Raw genomic sequence first — 16203 nt, forward strand, 5'->3', positions numbered from 1 at the left:
TAATTTACGTCGTAACTATGTACCGTCGGATTCTCTTACTGTGGATAAACAGTTATTTCCTTTTAGAGGTAGGACACGTTTCACGCAATATATGCCAGCAAAACCTGCCAAGTATGGCATCAAGGTTTGGTGGGTTTGTGACGCCAATAATTCGTATCTACTTACTGGACAAATTTATACTGGAAAAAATTCGACTGGACGTGAAACTAATCAAGGTGAACGCGTAGTAAAAGATTTGTGTTACCGATACAAAAATTCTGGACGAAACATAACAATGGATAATTTTTTTACAGCTCTTCCACTAGCCCGTCTCCTGTTGTCTTGGAATTTATCATTAGTTGGTACTTTGAAAAGAAACAAACCATATATTCCACAAGAAATGCTGCCTTCGCCAGAGCGTGAGCCTGAATCGTCATTACACGGATTCAGTGCAGATCGTGTTACTATTTGTTCATATGTACCAAAAAAGAAAAAAAGCGTTATCTTGCTGTCAACAATGCATGACAACGATAATGTAAGTGGCCCAAAAAATAAACCTGAAATAATTCAGTTCTACAATACAATTAAAGGAGACGTAGACAACATGGACAAAATGGTTTCTCATTATTCCACTAAACGCAGAACTTTGCGTTGGCCAGTAGCCTTCTTTTACAATATCCTAGACGTAGCTTGCCTAGCAACCTATATAATTTATACAAAGAATAATCCACAGAGTTCTACTGAAACCAGTAAGCGTAGAATTTTTCTACAAGTCTGGAATTGAGTGTATGTTAGGAAAACCTCTACCTACAGATTCAAGTAATACTGCAGAGTCATTACCACTTCGAGATTCCACTGGACGCCTCAAAATTGTTGGAAACTGCTACATTTGTATGTCTTTAGCGAAAAAGCAGCTAAGAAAGACACGAAAATCATTTAATGTTTGTAATCGTCCACTATGCAACGAACACTCAGTAAATATAAGTAAGTGTGGACAATGTGTTTAAAATGTAACTTTTACTTATGTTTCCATATCACTTTTATTATAAAAAAAACTAGACAGAGCTTCATAATTTACTAAACATTAGTGTTACCCGGGTGCCACGGGTGTGGACGTAATGGTGTAAAAACTTTGACAGGTAATTTTAATATATTATATACATTTTTTTCTTTGGTTTTTATTATAAATCTCTTCATTCTAAATAATTTTAGGAATAACTAGAAGCTCGAATAAAAATATTTATACTATCGTCAATGATTCAGATAAAACAATTACCAAGGATACCCAGGTACCTGAGTATAGACACAAAGGTTAATCAAATTTGTGATGTTAATACATAAATGATTCTAAGAGAACTTTAATAAGACTGATTAAATTTACTTAATTAGTATTTACTGGTAAATAATAATACATAATTACATACTTTGCAATACATAACAGGTACTTAGTAAATACTACGGTTTTGTAATATGCCATCAATCAAATACTACAGAGATATTTATACTTATGTGATGAAGTAAAAAGAAGTTTTTATGTTGGTTAAAACTGAAAAAAATGACTTGTGTGTTTCTTATTTTATTGTTTGGTCTTACATTTTTTGTTTGTTTAATGTAACCCCATGGAAAAAATATAAGTTGTTATATTAGTATATTTTGGTGTTTTATTTTACTGTAAATGTGTAAGAAATAAACGAATACGTCGTTATTGTAAATTAAATCTTCATCAACCAACAGTAAAACATCAGTGCATTATTTTAAAATCAATCAGTAATAGGCACGCAACTCGAAATAATAATTTTTTATTTAGTGAAGTCATTCCCTAATAGTTAATTAACTTAAAAAAGTTTCAATTTTTTTTATTTATTTATTTTTACTTACCTAACTATAGAATACTATATACGCAATGCATTCTTCTCATGAAATGTTTGGAACCTTGCCAATTACTCTGATATAGCATGACATACCAGTTTTTTGTCAATTCTGAAAAATGAGCTATTTGGACTTAGTGCAGTGTTGTTCTAGTCGTGCGATATACAGTTGACACAATTAAATTTTATAATTGCTTCTGTGCTTCTTTGTATTGAGTGAAAAGTTCGTCAATGTCTTCATCCTCACTGTCTTGGTTACTGTTATTAGCATCGGAATCACTATCCTGCAGATTGAAGCAGTTGTAATATGTAAATAGATCACCATACTTAGGTATGTGCTATCTATGCTTAACAGTAATACAACATTCGTGATAATAAGGACTGCAGTTATCGCATTTTAATTTATTCAATTGAATAGCATTTGAACAAATAAAACTTTTGACTTTTTTTTAATTCTTTTTGTTGCTACACTGGTTTTTGGTTAATTTTTCTTCTCTTTTTCGTTTCCTTTCTTGTTTTTTTTGCTCTTCTTTTAATTCCTCCTTTTTTAACATTTCTTGATATCGTGCAGATGTAATAGCAAAAGAAAGTCGTTCCGTGTTACGTTTATTTTTTCTTTCCGGTGCAGTAGGAGAAGTTAAAAAATTACCCAACAATTCGTATTTAACAATAATTTTACTTGTAGAGAGTAAGTCATAAACATTAGTTTTATATTGTTGAATATGGATATCATTGGTACTAGTACTCTCAGAAATATTTACATTTTCAGTACCACTTTGTTCTGATGTTTTTATTTTAGTATTTTAAACGGGAGATGTGATAGCTATATTTTAAATAACACCTAATAATGTTTGTGTCTCTATTTTTTAAAACAATTGGGTTATTCGAATGTTTTGGATCATGTTCAAAAAAATTCCAAATTTTAAACAACAAATTCAAATTAGCGTCGCTAGGTAGATTATTCTTTGGATTTTTTTTTTAATTCTCTAATCTATGAACTTTTTCGGGACCCAAGATATTTACAAAATTATTATAGTTCATCTTGGGTTTCTTTTAATGATCTGAAATGATTAAATTAGTCAATAGCATCTGCTATAAATGGAAACAATCCGCAAACCTTGAAACCATGGTTGTAAAATCTTTAACTGCAATTACTTCAATCTGCAGTTTATTACACAATAGACTTAATTGGTAATATAAGTGACTCTTGTACCCATCCACAAAAATAATAACTGGAAGCTTAATATTATTTTCAATTAGGTGGGGGTAAAAAACATTCGCAATATACTGATAGAATGTCTCTGCCGTCGTCCCACCATTATAGCTTCTGCCCACACCCCATTTAAGCTTAATGCTTTCAGCCACTTTTTCCCGGAATACGCTGATAAGGATAAATAACCATAGGCACGCAAATTTTACCATATGCTGAAGACGTAAACATCACAGTGACGTTTTCTTTTAAACAGCTTTTTTCAACAATATAAACATTTTTTGTACGGCAGCTTCATATACATGTCTGCATCAAAATTTGACTTAAATCTACTGAACTCTGTGCATAACACTTCTATTCGTCTTTGCTTAGGCGCTTTCAAATCTAGTCCCATACATAGCCTTTTCTGCGAGGCTAATGAACCACCTCTCTGGATTTGACGATCTTCTTCAATCTTACTTTGCTTCCGTATCCGCAAACTCATCCAATCCAGTCTACCATTTAAATACTTCAACATCGCCTCCGGAGACCCCGCAAAGAATCCAATCAATAATAGACATCCAGAAATTAACTCTAAGAAATACCATTGACCTTACTAAAACACATCCCTTCCCAATCCCGGATACCCCGCCTTGGAATAGACCAATCCCACATTCAATCACTTGTCTATTAGAATACAGTAAACATGAAACCTCAAGCCTTCTCATAAGGCAATACTTCAAAGAAATTATAAGCAAGTACCAATTCCAAACAATTCTGTATACAGATGCCTCCAAAAGCGAAGCAGGCGTTGGGTGTGCCGTTACCACACGTGATGAAGTAATAAAATCATCTTTTTTACCGAATTTATGCAGCGTATATACTGGAGAACTTTATGCGATGCTAGAGGCTTTTAAAAAACTAAAAACAGATCGTAAAAACCAAGCAATATGCACAGACTTCCTGTCGTCACTACAATCGATAAAAAGCCTATACTCTCAGCATCCCTTAGTTCAAGAAATCCATAGGTCACACAATGCACTTGATTTTCAAGGTGTAGATGTCACGATCATCTAGCTACCATCCCATGTCGGCATCCTTGGTAATGAAAAAGCAGTCCAACCAGCCAAGTAAGCTTCTTGTGTAAACAGTCAATCCTCAAAAGCTCAACATATTCAAATCCGTAATGACCTAAAGCAAATTTTCAAGCAACAACAATATTATACCTGGCAAACCCACTGGAACACAATCAAGAGTGCATTACATGAGATCCGGCAGACTGTTGAAAAATTTGAACTTCCAAATATGTCTAGAAACGAAAAAGCTGTCATCCGAAGATTAAGAATAGTACATACCCGATGCACACATGAATATTTAATGAAATCCGAGCCGGAGCCCAATTGCCAAATCTGCTCAAGTGTATTAACCGTGAAACATATCCTGATCGAGTGTCCCCGGTACGCAAAACACAGAGTGCAACATAAACTTAAGTCAAATATCAAAGACGTTGTAAACTCGCCCGATCAAGTCTTTAACCTAATTGGTTTCTTGAAAGACATTCAGTTGTTCAACAGATTATGACCCCTTGTTTTCCATGTATTTTTCCCTTAACTTATATCTTAGTGATAAAACTATTGTATTATTTAGTCATAGGTTCTAAGCTTATAGATTAACTGTAGCAATTAGTAACATGTATTTATTGTAATAATTATTGTACACAATATTGTTTGTGTCAATGGCCATTGCAGCCAAGATACATTAATTTAAATAAAAAAAAATAAAAAAAAACATTTTTTGAACCTTTCATAGCAAATACTTTTCCACTAGATGGACATATTTGAAATCCTGACTCATCTCCATTAAAAATTCTTGATGGATCAGTTAGAACTTCTGCTAGATGTTTTCATTTCATTGAAACACAGGTTTCAATATTTTTAAACCAGTTTTTGATGTCTTGTTTAGATACACAAGAATTAGTTGCTGTCTCACCTTCACTTGTCCTTTTAGGAACCTTTGAATGTCCCTTCAAAAATCCTTAAAATAAATCAAACGATAAATAAACATTAAACTACATTTTTTTGGTGACTTATTTTTAACCATCCATCTCCAGGTCGATTATCTGTTATTAGGTTATTGGGGCGCGGATTTTTAGATAAAAATTTCTGCACGCTGCTTTTTAAATCGTTAGCCATTTTGAGGAAACCATTTGAAGCGGTTTCTTGTATCCATCTGGAATATTGAATGTAAAATCAAATAATGCTATGGATTAAGATTAATTAAATGAACGTACCTAACCAGAGTATTCTCCTCCTCGCATGTTAAAATCGGAGATGGTCCAAGTGTATCTTTATGTTCCGGATGTTTTAATTTAAATTCTATAGTGGACTTCGAAATTCCATATTTTTTTTTAGCTGTTCTATATTCATTCATTCCCATTTTGGACATCCTTAACAGCTTCTATAAGTTTAATCTTATCGTATTTTCTAAGTTTAGGTATTTTACTACAATCCAAAAAAATCAATTTAGTGATTGGACGGTCAAATTTACTTATTGGACAGCGGTCCAATAACTGTCAAATCGATTACTATTTTAATTTTACTGCTATCTTCAGTTAATTATAAGCAAACCCGTTGAAAATTGTAGAAATATGTGGTAAGTATAATTATCTAGTGATTGGTCTGGTATCCCATAATAGAATTCAGCAAGTTTTCTAGTTTAGTTAATGGACATTCGTAATTAAAGTCGAATTAAAATCCCTATTACTGTACGCTATCTACCTTAGGGACTTAAGTGCCTTTACTACACCCTTTTAAATAAAAACACAAACTTACCTTAAAAATACTTCACTTCACTCATATAACCTAAAAATATTTACCGCCAAAATCACAGAACCCGTTAAAAGCAGAATATAGACATAAGATTGTACGTAATATAGAAACGAGTAGTGCCACCTAGTGAAATATACTCTTGTTAGCACTTGCAGAAATCTTATAATCATAAGTTAATTCTGTAATGTCCAATAACTGTCTCGTGTCCAATAATTGGCGTTTTACAGTATTTCTTTAGTAGTAAGTAGTCGTAAAGTTATGTTAGGGATGCTTACCGTAATACTAGATCTACTAGATCTATACCGTACTAGATGTATACCGTAATACTAGATCTAAGCGAGAAGGTAACATGAACTTTACTTTTTACTAAGTGTTACTTTCATTTTGTTGGCTTCTTTTATATTTAACGCAATTGTCTCTAAACCAACTGGAAGGATAAAACAATTAAAAACTTTTGCCTTGAGAATTGTGGAAATGTTAGATAATAATTGTTCTTCAGGACAATTACTTTGCAACAAGTTTGCCAGCAGCAGTATATGTCATACGGATCCTTTGGTCTACTTTCACGTGTTGGTATTCTCTGCTTAACTTTATTAGATCAGGCAGGTAAATATATTCTTCCACCCTTTGTATCATGTCCTTCCTCACAGTAACTGGTACTTCCTCTAGAGTAAGAATCTTAGCGTGTTGGTTTTCTCTGCTCAACTTTATTAGATTAGCCAGGTAAATATATTCTTCCACCCTTTGTATCACGTCCTTCCCCACAGTAACTGGTACTTCCTCTAGAGTAAGAATCTTAGCCTTTGTTAGATTTCTATTTAAGCATATTCTTTTTAAAACATCTCTTAATTCTTAAAACATTTCTTGTAGCTGCTTGAGCTCGCTTATAATTATAACGATATCTTCCGCAAAGCGGCGATGACTCACATATTCATTATCAGTGAAGAGTTAAACCTTTTTGTTCTCACTTTCCTCACTCCTCTCTAATGTGTATTTTATTTGATTTTGGGTTCTCATCAATTTTTATTTTTCATGTAGCGTTTACAAACATATGATTTCCTAGGTTCTAATATTTCAAGTCTATAACTATGATTTCTATTGCTTCGAATATGGACCAAAGTTTAACTGAATCAAAGGTCTTGTGATTGTCAACAAAGTCTCAGTGTAGTGGTATATTGTATTCGTTGCATATGCCTATTTTAATAATTATCAAAAGGGATTTTATAAAGTTTAACACAACAAAAGAATAGATATCCTGCAAGGTAGTGGAGTTAAAACGGACAAAGTGAAAATTTGTTGAGGAGCCCGACCGCGATGTCTACTGCCACCTGTCCTATTCAATATGTGCTTAGGGGTGATTTGCCAATAAACAGTATAAGAATATAATAAAGTAGAAATAATATTAAATGGCAAACGAATAAACAATTTAAAATATTTCAATAATTTTTTGAAATTAGTTGAATGTAGTTCAGTTCGAGACAAGATCCCAAATCGCCAGCTACGACAAAGAACAGGAGCGGCTGATGCAGTAGAGAGAGTAGCAACACTGAAATGGAACTGGGCAGGTCATGTGGCTCGAATGACAGATAATAGATGGATAAAACGGATACTGGAATGGAGAACAAGAGATGATGCCTACCGAAGCAGAGGTCGTCCACCAACACGTTGGACTGACGATCTAAAACTTTGTCATAGGCATTGGATGCAAGAGTCACAAGATCGAAATAGATGGAAAATTATGAGGGAGATCTATGTCCAGCAGTGGATAAGCGAAGATTAAATGATGTGATGTGATGAGTTGAATTTAGTAAGAAATATGACCCAGAACTTATTAACACCAAAAAAAACAAAAGTCTGGATAATAAGAAAATTAAAAATTCTTTTTTTAAATCTAAATATAAGTAAAAAAGTTGGAGTATGTCTTGTAAACATTGCTATTTTATGTCTATAATAAAACCATCTGCCAGGAAGCTCTTTTAGAAGCACATTAAGAAATTGCAGTCAACATAGAGGTCGTTAACAATATGCAGACATACAAAAAGTAGATTTCCTAGTCTAATAACAGGAAAAAAAACGACTTCTTTCAAATATACATATTGATTGCATTAATTACGGCATAAAAATCAATAACCAGAAAAAGTGCTATGTCATAGAAGAAAATAGCAAGAGGTTATGTTAACTGTAAAGCGAAGAAAACTTGAATATTTGAACCACCTAATGTGAGTACAAAAATAACTGCTTACTTCATAATAACATGCAGGGGAAAATATAGGAGAAACGAAATCCAGGCCATAGAATAATGTCTTGGTTGCGGAATTTGAGAGAGTGATTACTTGTACCATGAATGAGTTATTTAGATAAGGTATAAGATCAGTATAGTAGAGGTGTGCTTATTAGTTCTTTTAGACGAACTAGTTCAAGAGAACTATTTCACAAAAATGTTCAGTGAACTAGTTCGCGAAAGAACTATTTGTAGGACCGAAATCGAAATCCAACCCTAACATAACTGGTTGCCAGATGTTTCGTCTTATCGTCACACAAGCTCTCGCCGGCCGCCCGTTTTCTTCGGTCTTCGGTTTTCAGTCAGTCTTTCACTACCATACACGTAGTTCGGGTTCGGAACCATTTCTTTCGATCGTATATTTAGGTTTAAATGTTTTAAATTTATTTCTCAAATGTTTTGCAAATAACATTTTTTTTGTTTGCAAAAACTTATTAAGATTTGTTTTTTATTAATCGTTTTAAATATAAATATGGTTCACGTATGATTTATTTTTATATTTACGTATATTTAAACTCATAGGTATCTATAATTAGGTTATTTCTAAAAGAACCTTTACAAAAAAAAAATCATATAACACATTTTCATTCTCACTTTTACATAAAATTATATTTTATGTAAATGCATCAATCATTTTAACCACAACTAACAATTTTTATTTCAAAATTACAATACGAGAAACAACACAGCATGGCAACGTATAAGCTAATGCATGAGCATAAGATCCGAATCATTATGACGTTAAGATAAGACTGTTTATGTTATTGTCACATTCATAAGAATTATTATCTGTTATCTGAGGCTAATCGGCATTTTTTTTAAACTAGTCAGTCCATCCCATTCACAAAATAATAAATATATGATCTCATTCATTCACTATTTTGTTCTTTAGAAGTTGAGACACAATTTATAATTCAAATCGTTCGCAGTGAACTAGTTCCATAAAAATTAATGAACTAGTTCAATTAGTTCAGTTGAAAGAATCGTTCATTTGAACTATTTGGATGGTGAACTACACATCTCTACAGTATAGCCATGACGATTCCTAATTTCCGACACGAGTGGCACAACAACAAATAATAATATGTCATCATTAATTCTAGTCATTGTTTGTATTATATTCGATGTTTTATATACTACGTTGTTTATTTTAATTGTAATCTCAAATTCGTGTTAATATTTTTTGTTAAGTTTAGCAGCTATTACAAGGTATTTTGTTGTGAGTAGCTTTGCTATTAATAAGAAAATCACAAACTATAAAATAGATTAAAAACAGTTAGCATATTAGCATTTTGATTTAAATCAGAATTTAATTCTCACTATGTTATACTTTTTTTATTTCAGTCTGATCTATCCCAAACCTCTGAATGGTTAAAAGACTGCGAACTATAATTAGGTTATTTCTAAAAGAACCTTTACAAAAAAAAAATCATATAACACATTTTCATTCTCACTTTTACATAAAATTATATTTTATGTAAATGCATCAATTATTTTAACCACAACTAACAATTTTTATTTCAAAATTACAATACGAGAAACAACACAGCATGGCAACGTATAAGCTAATGCATGAGCATAAGATCCGAATCATTATGACGTTAAGATAAGACTGTTTATGTTATTGTCACATTCATAAGAATTATTATCTGTTATCTGAGGCTAATCGGCATTTTTTTTAAACTAGTCAGTCCATCCCATTCACAAAATAATAAATATATGATCTCATTCATTCACTATTTTGTTCTTTAGAAGTTGAGACACAATTTATAATTCAAATCGTTCGCAGTGAACTAGTTCCATAAAAATTAATGAACTAGTTCAATTAGTTCAGTTGAAAGAATCGTTCATTTGAACTATTTGGATGGTGAACTACACATCTCTACAGTATAGCCATGACGATTCCTAATTTCCGACACGAGTGGCACAACAACAAATAATAATATGTCATCATTAATTCTAGTCATTGTTTGTATTATATTCGATGTTTTATATACTACGTTGTTTATTTTAATTGTAATCTCAAATTCGTGTAAATATTTTTTGTTAAGTTTAGCAGCTATTACAAGGTATTTTGTTGTGAGTAGCTTTGCTATTAATAAGAAAATCACAAACTATAAAATAGATTAAAAACAGTTAGCATATTAGCATTTTGATTTAAATCAGAATTTAATTCTCACTATGTTATACTTTTTTTATTTCAGTCTGATCTATCCCAAACCTCTGAATGGTTAAAAGACTGCGAATGGCCTGAATACGATACAGACGAAGAGACTGATATGGGTGTTACTCACAAACATTTCCCTTGTACCTGTAGATCCCCAATTAAAGATCATCAGCGTAATTTAGTTTGTCCGCGGAGCTTTCGAAGTAGGTGCAAAATATAAACAAACGTTTTGGTGAATAAAAATCCTTTTCATTTTTAGAAGGTTCAGACTACAACATGGAACTCATAATAGCTCTAGAGATGTCACGTTTACAGATGATAGAAGATAGAATGAAACAACAGGCTCAGCAAACTCAAGTGGTTACTCCTGATCCAAGCTCGAATAATAGCAACGAAAGTGGAGATGATCAACTTAAGCTTGCTATCCAGCTGAGCCTTCAAGAATCCACTATACCAAGTTGCAAACAAAGCGAATTAAAAAGAACTACAATGGTTAAAACAAATGCGGAGTTAACAGTAGATTATTTTTTAAAATCTTTAGCAAACCATAACATAGATCTTAAAGCAATTCAGAAATTAAAAGAGCAAGAACAAGTAGATATTATATTACCTCCAGCAGGTAATGAAGATGGGAGGTTTCAGATTTCTGATATTCATGAAAATGGTATGTATGCTCGTAATGTATAATTGTTTTTGTAATTAAATTGCTAGTAACGCATGTACCTACTTATTATATCATTTTATGCATATGCTCATACAGTACATTTATGTGTCGGCGAAGTATACTCCTTCAATGACTCACCAGTTGGAAACTTACTCGTTTCGAAGATCATTACTAAATACTCATTATTATAATCATTAATTTTATTAGTTACCCACTTCATCCAAAGAGTGCTTAAACGGCTTCAATAATGACAAAACTATAAACTTTTTACAAAATGCAAGACTTCTTCACAAAATATAGTGTAACATATTAACATTTATGTAATTGATTGTACCATGCTAATAACCCCTAGTGTTTGAAGCAATTTTGTAAATAAAAAAAAAAAATTTTATTAGTTAATCAGTATACGTAAATTTGCTGGCCAATACGTTCACATAAGTAAGTTTTAAAAATATTTCACTATAAAAAATATGCAAACAAAATTGTCTTTTCTTCAAATTTTAGTTATGGCTTACTTTCTCGGACAAAAGTCGACATTTTTTTAAAATAAATATCGACGGTCGATTTATTTCCAGTCTACTATACTTATGTTAAGTAAGGCACGCTATCGTATGGTAGCAAACAATGTTGATAGTTAAAAACTAAGATTTTTTTATTATGAGAAAAAAACACTAACCACTATCACTTTTTGTTTCTTCCAGTTTGTTTGACGGATTGATGTATGAAATTTCTACTATATTCGATATTTGCTCAATCGTTTTATCTTCTATATTCTGTATCTGTATCTGTAGAGTAGGGAGGGCGAGTTAAGTTTCACAGCACTTAGGCCACAATTGACCCATTGTGCATCCTCCCAGGGAGCTGTCACCCTTAGCTCATTGTCCATCCTGCCAATTCTAGGAAGGTGGACAAGTCACCAGGAGACATCTCTCTTATGTGGGCAGGTGTTGGCCAGGACTCGCCGAACGCGTACTCTCGTATTAACGATAACTCTGGGCATTCACATAGGACATGCTCTACAGTTTCGTCTTCTCGTTCACACTTCCTACATAGAGGTGTGTCTGCTAGCCCCAGTGTATGGAGGTGTTTGCTTAGTTGACAATGACCAGTTAAAAAACCAACTGCCAAACGTAGGTTTTTCCTGGTCATTCCCAAGTACTTCTTAGATGTTGACTCTTCAAGGTTACTTAGTGTTACCCTGGCAAGTTTACATCCTTTCCCTTCTTCCCATCTTTTTACGGTTTGAGTATGGGAGTGACATTTGACAATTTCCGCGATTGTTGTAGTTGACCAACCAAAAAGATCCCCAGGTCCTAAGAGTCTTAGGCCTGCCGCCTTCCTAGCTAATTGGTCAGCAATGCGGTTGCCTTTATTCCTATTGTGTCCTTTAACCCACCTCAGGATGATGGTATTACCATCCGAAGCTTGGGTTAGTGACTTGTGACACTCCATTACTAAACCTGATGTGACACGTGGTCTATTCAAGGTTAGTAGCGCTTGTCTGCTATCTGTGCAGATGATTATAGTTTTACCTGCTATACCTTTTTGGGTTATCTCTTTTGCGGCTATGGAGATACCAGTCAGTTCTGTCTGAACTTTACTGTCACTTTATTCTTAGGTTCAGTGATCTGGAGTATATCCCGCATCCTGAGCCTTCTTTCATTTTGGAGCCATCGGTGTATATGCAATAGGCATTTGCCACGTTTGTCTCCATGTACTGTCCTGTTTCAATTTTGTAGGGTTTGTTGAAGACAAACTTTGGTTCAATTGAGTCGCAGCCTGCCTGTAGAAGTGGTAACGCATCCAACTCTTCTCGCCAGAAACGAGTTCTCAATTGTCCCATTCCTACATCAAGGTTTGCACCAGCTGAGCGCAGTCGCATCATTGTCACTAGCGCCACCTCTTTGACATATATATCTAGAGGCGTGATGCCAATGATCACTCCATTGCAGCAGTTGGTGTTGTTTTCATGGCACCTGTTATATTTATGCAAGCCATCCGCTGAATATGGTTTAGTTTGTTAATCGCTGTTGCCTGTAGCACTTTTGGTACCCAAGCAATAGCTCCGTAAGTTAGCATTGGCCTAATGACAGCGGTGTAGACCCAGGCGATCACCCTGGGCGTGAGGCCCCAGGTGCGTCCGACCGTTCGTCGACACTGCTCATAGGCAATATATGCTCTTTTAGCTCTACCATCTAAGTGTGAGTTCCATGTTAACTTCTTGTCAAGGGTAATACCAAGGTACTTCACCTCGTCAGAAAAATTTAGACTGTAGTTTAGAATCCTTGGGGGTATTAAGCCCGTGATTCTTCTTTTCCTGGCAAAGAGGACCATCTCAGTTTTCTTTGGATTTATAGATAGTGAGTGTTCCTTGCACCATGTTTCTATTAGTCGGAGAGCAACTTGTGATCTCTCACATAGTGTGCTCTCAAACTTACCGCTTTGCAGGACAGCAATATCGTCTGCATAGGCTATTGTGTAGAAACCCTTGCTGCTGAGTTGGTCAACCAGGGTATCTAGAACTATGTTCCAGAGTAGTGGTGATAGCACCCCTCCCTGTGGACAGCCCCTCGTAACCATGCCTCTAACAGAAACGTCTTCTACATTTATGCTTATTGCTCTATTAGAGAGCATACTGAATATCCATTCGCTTATGGCCAGGGGAACATTCCTGACGTTGAGCTGTTGGGTGATAGTTGGGAATGTGGTTTTATCAAACGCTCCCTCAATGTCTATGAATATACCTAGGGTGGATTCTTTATTATCCAGCGATCTTTCAATTCTTCCCACTACATGATGCAGTGCAGAATCGGTAGATCTTCCCGAAGTATATGCATGTTGATTTGGGTGAAGTGGGTTATGGACCAGAACTTCATCCCTTATGTACCTCTCGCATAGCCTTTCCATCGTTTTCAACAGAAAGGATGTTAGGCTAATTGGTCGGAAAGCCTTTGGTAGGGTGTAGTCCATCCTACCTGGTTTTGGTATGAAGACCACACGTACCTCTCTCCACTTCCTAGGAATATATCTCAGAACCAAAGAGGCTCTGAATATTTCCACGAGGTGCGGCAGAAGGATATCCAGTCCCCACCGTAGTAGGGCTGGATATATGCCGTCAGGCCCTGGTGATTTGAAAGGGGTGAAGCACAATATGGCCCATTTTACCTTTTCCTCATTAATCATTGTTCTGGCGAGATGCCAGTCGTTTGTTGACGGTATGATTGCTTCTTCCATCCGGTTTGGTGCTGTTGAGACACTAGAACCGGGAAAGTGTGTTTTCATCAGGACCTCAGCACTTTCGCGAAGGTTGGAAGTTTTATTCCCATCTTCCTTCGTTAGTATGCCGACATGCCGATGTGGGTCCTTTGAGAGCGCTTTTTGTAACCTGGAAGCCTGCGGGAAATCTTCGATTTCCTCACAGAAGGTTCTCCAAGCAGCTCTTTGTCTTTGTCTGCAGACTTTTTTAAACTCTCTGAGATTTGATTGGTAAGAATCCCAATCCTCTTTGAGTTTGGTGCGTTTTGCTCTATTAAAAGCTGTTCTTGCTGTCTTCCTAAGGTGTTCCAATTCAGTGCACCACCAAGAGTTGGTTTTGCGACTTTCCTGGACCATCCTTATTGGACAGGATTTTTTATAAGCATAGCTTATTTTGTTTTGGATAGATACCGCATACCTTTCCAATTCTGTATTAGTTCCTGGAGTTGAAGCCCTTTCATTCCGCAGAGCATCTTCTAAGAGTCGGTTGTAGAGTTCTACATCCGTCCTCTTAGGGTCGCGCGATTTGATAAGGCTTTTTTCCAGACTAATATTATAGGTTAGCCAGCGGTGGTCGGACATAGAAATATCCTCCGATACCTGCCAGTTCTGAATTTTATTCGATATTTCAGCTGTTGCCAGCGTGATATCGATGACTGTTTGGCTACGAACATTAATAAAGGTAGGTTCGGTGCCCTTATTTAAGATATACAAATCTTTTATAGTAATATAGTTATAAAGAGACTTACCTCGGGCGTTGTTATCTCTGCTGCCCCAGCCTAGATGGTGAGAGTTCGAATCGCAGCCGATAATAAGTTCTACCTTCTGACTGAGACAATGGTCTACCAGATCTTCCATTTCCCTTGTTGGTGGTAGGGTGGCTGCATCTGAGGGTAGGTAGACTGATGCTAGTATCAACTCTCTATTTTTGCCCTTTCCCCATGGGCACTTCACTTTAACCGCAGTTACGTCTGAGGTGCAAAACTGCGCCATAGGGGAGGCTTTGATTTTTCTGGGAACATATATTGCTGTTCTCGGTTGTTGATTGCTTGGTAAGCTGAAAATTTGACCGTTTAGGCTGCTAAGACCAGTTATTTTGGTCTTATTTATCCAAGGTTCTTGGATTAGTGCTTTAGTGACCTTATTTTTTTCGACATCCTTGCCCATGGCTTAGGTATCGTTTCGGCTCTTTTTAGGTGTCCATTTCCTCCTCAGTTGAGGAGGGGGCAGCCTCAGTTATTTCGGAACTTCCTCCGCAGAGTTCGTCAACCATCATTTGATGATCTTCTCCCTGCTGTGGGACCAGGGTTGTCTCAGTCTCAGCAACCGCAGTCGGTTGCCGCGTGTCTGAGGTTCCTGGTTCCGAGGAGGTATCCTGCACTTTGCTTGTGCTTGTTTTTAGATACAATGAGGTAAACGTGCAGCTCAGCCTCATTGCCCTTTTCCTAAGGACAACCATGTCATCGTCTCCGATTCCGAAGACAAACAGGTGTCCTTTAGGATCCTTTTTTACCTCATGGTGAAAAGTGCACCATCTCGCGACTGCCATGTCTGGATTTTGCGCCGCTAACCTCCGCAGCACTCTTTCTGGGTCATCAGAGGTGCTAATAGCATCCTCCGGGATCCATAGAGAGGCTTTGGTAAGTTTTGGGAGCTTATCCTGACTGACAACAGCCAGTGATGCTTCCTCCCACGGTTTGAGGTCAGATGTAGCCTTTTCCAGCCATGCAAGCGCCTCATCGTCATCACAGACTACTCTGATGATCTCACCTGAGTAAGTCCACGACTTGAACGTGGGTGCTTTTACCTGGCTGCTCGAGGGTGACAAGATTGTTCTGTCCAATTCCTCGATTAGGCTTTGTTTGATAAGGTTTGCCCGGTCGGCGGTGACCTTTCCATACGGGTTTAACTTATCTATAATAGCAACCTTAAGATGTCTTAAGGTAGCTTCGGCGAAGCTTTGGGAAGGCGC

At 35.8% G+C, this 16203-nt stretch overlaps 1 protein-coding gene across 1 annotated transcript in view; it reads left to right on the plus strand.

The window, feature by feature from the left end:
• The window catches only part of LOC140441343 (ankyrin repeat and IBR domain-containing protein 1-like), a 180288-nt gene that overhangs the window by 110056 nt on the left and 54029 nt on the right, over positions 1-16203 (plus strand). Inside the window, exons 13-14 of the mRNA XM_072531999.1 lie at positions 10350-10515; positions 10572-10976. Of these exons, the coding sequence (XP_072388100.1) occupies positions 10350-10515; positions 10572-10976 (571 nt within the window). The remainder of the gene's footprint in view (positions 1-10349; positions 10516-10571; positions 10977-16203) is intronic.

This window comes from Diabrotica undecimpunctata, chromosome 5 (genome assembly GCF_040954645.1).
Source record: "Diabrotica undecimpunctata isolate CICGRU chromosome 5, icDiaUnde3, whole genome shotgun sequence".
Classification (NCBI taxonomy): Eukaryota; Metazoa; Arthropoda; class Insecta; order Coleoptera; family Chrysomelidae; genus Diabrotica; species Diabrotica undecimpunctata.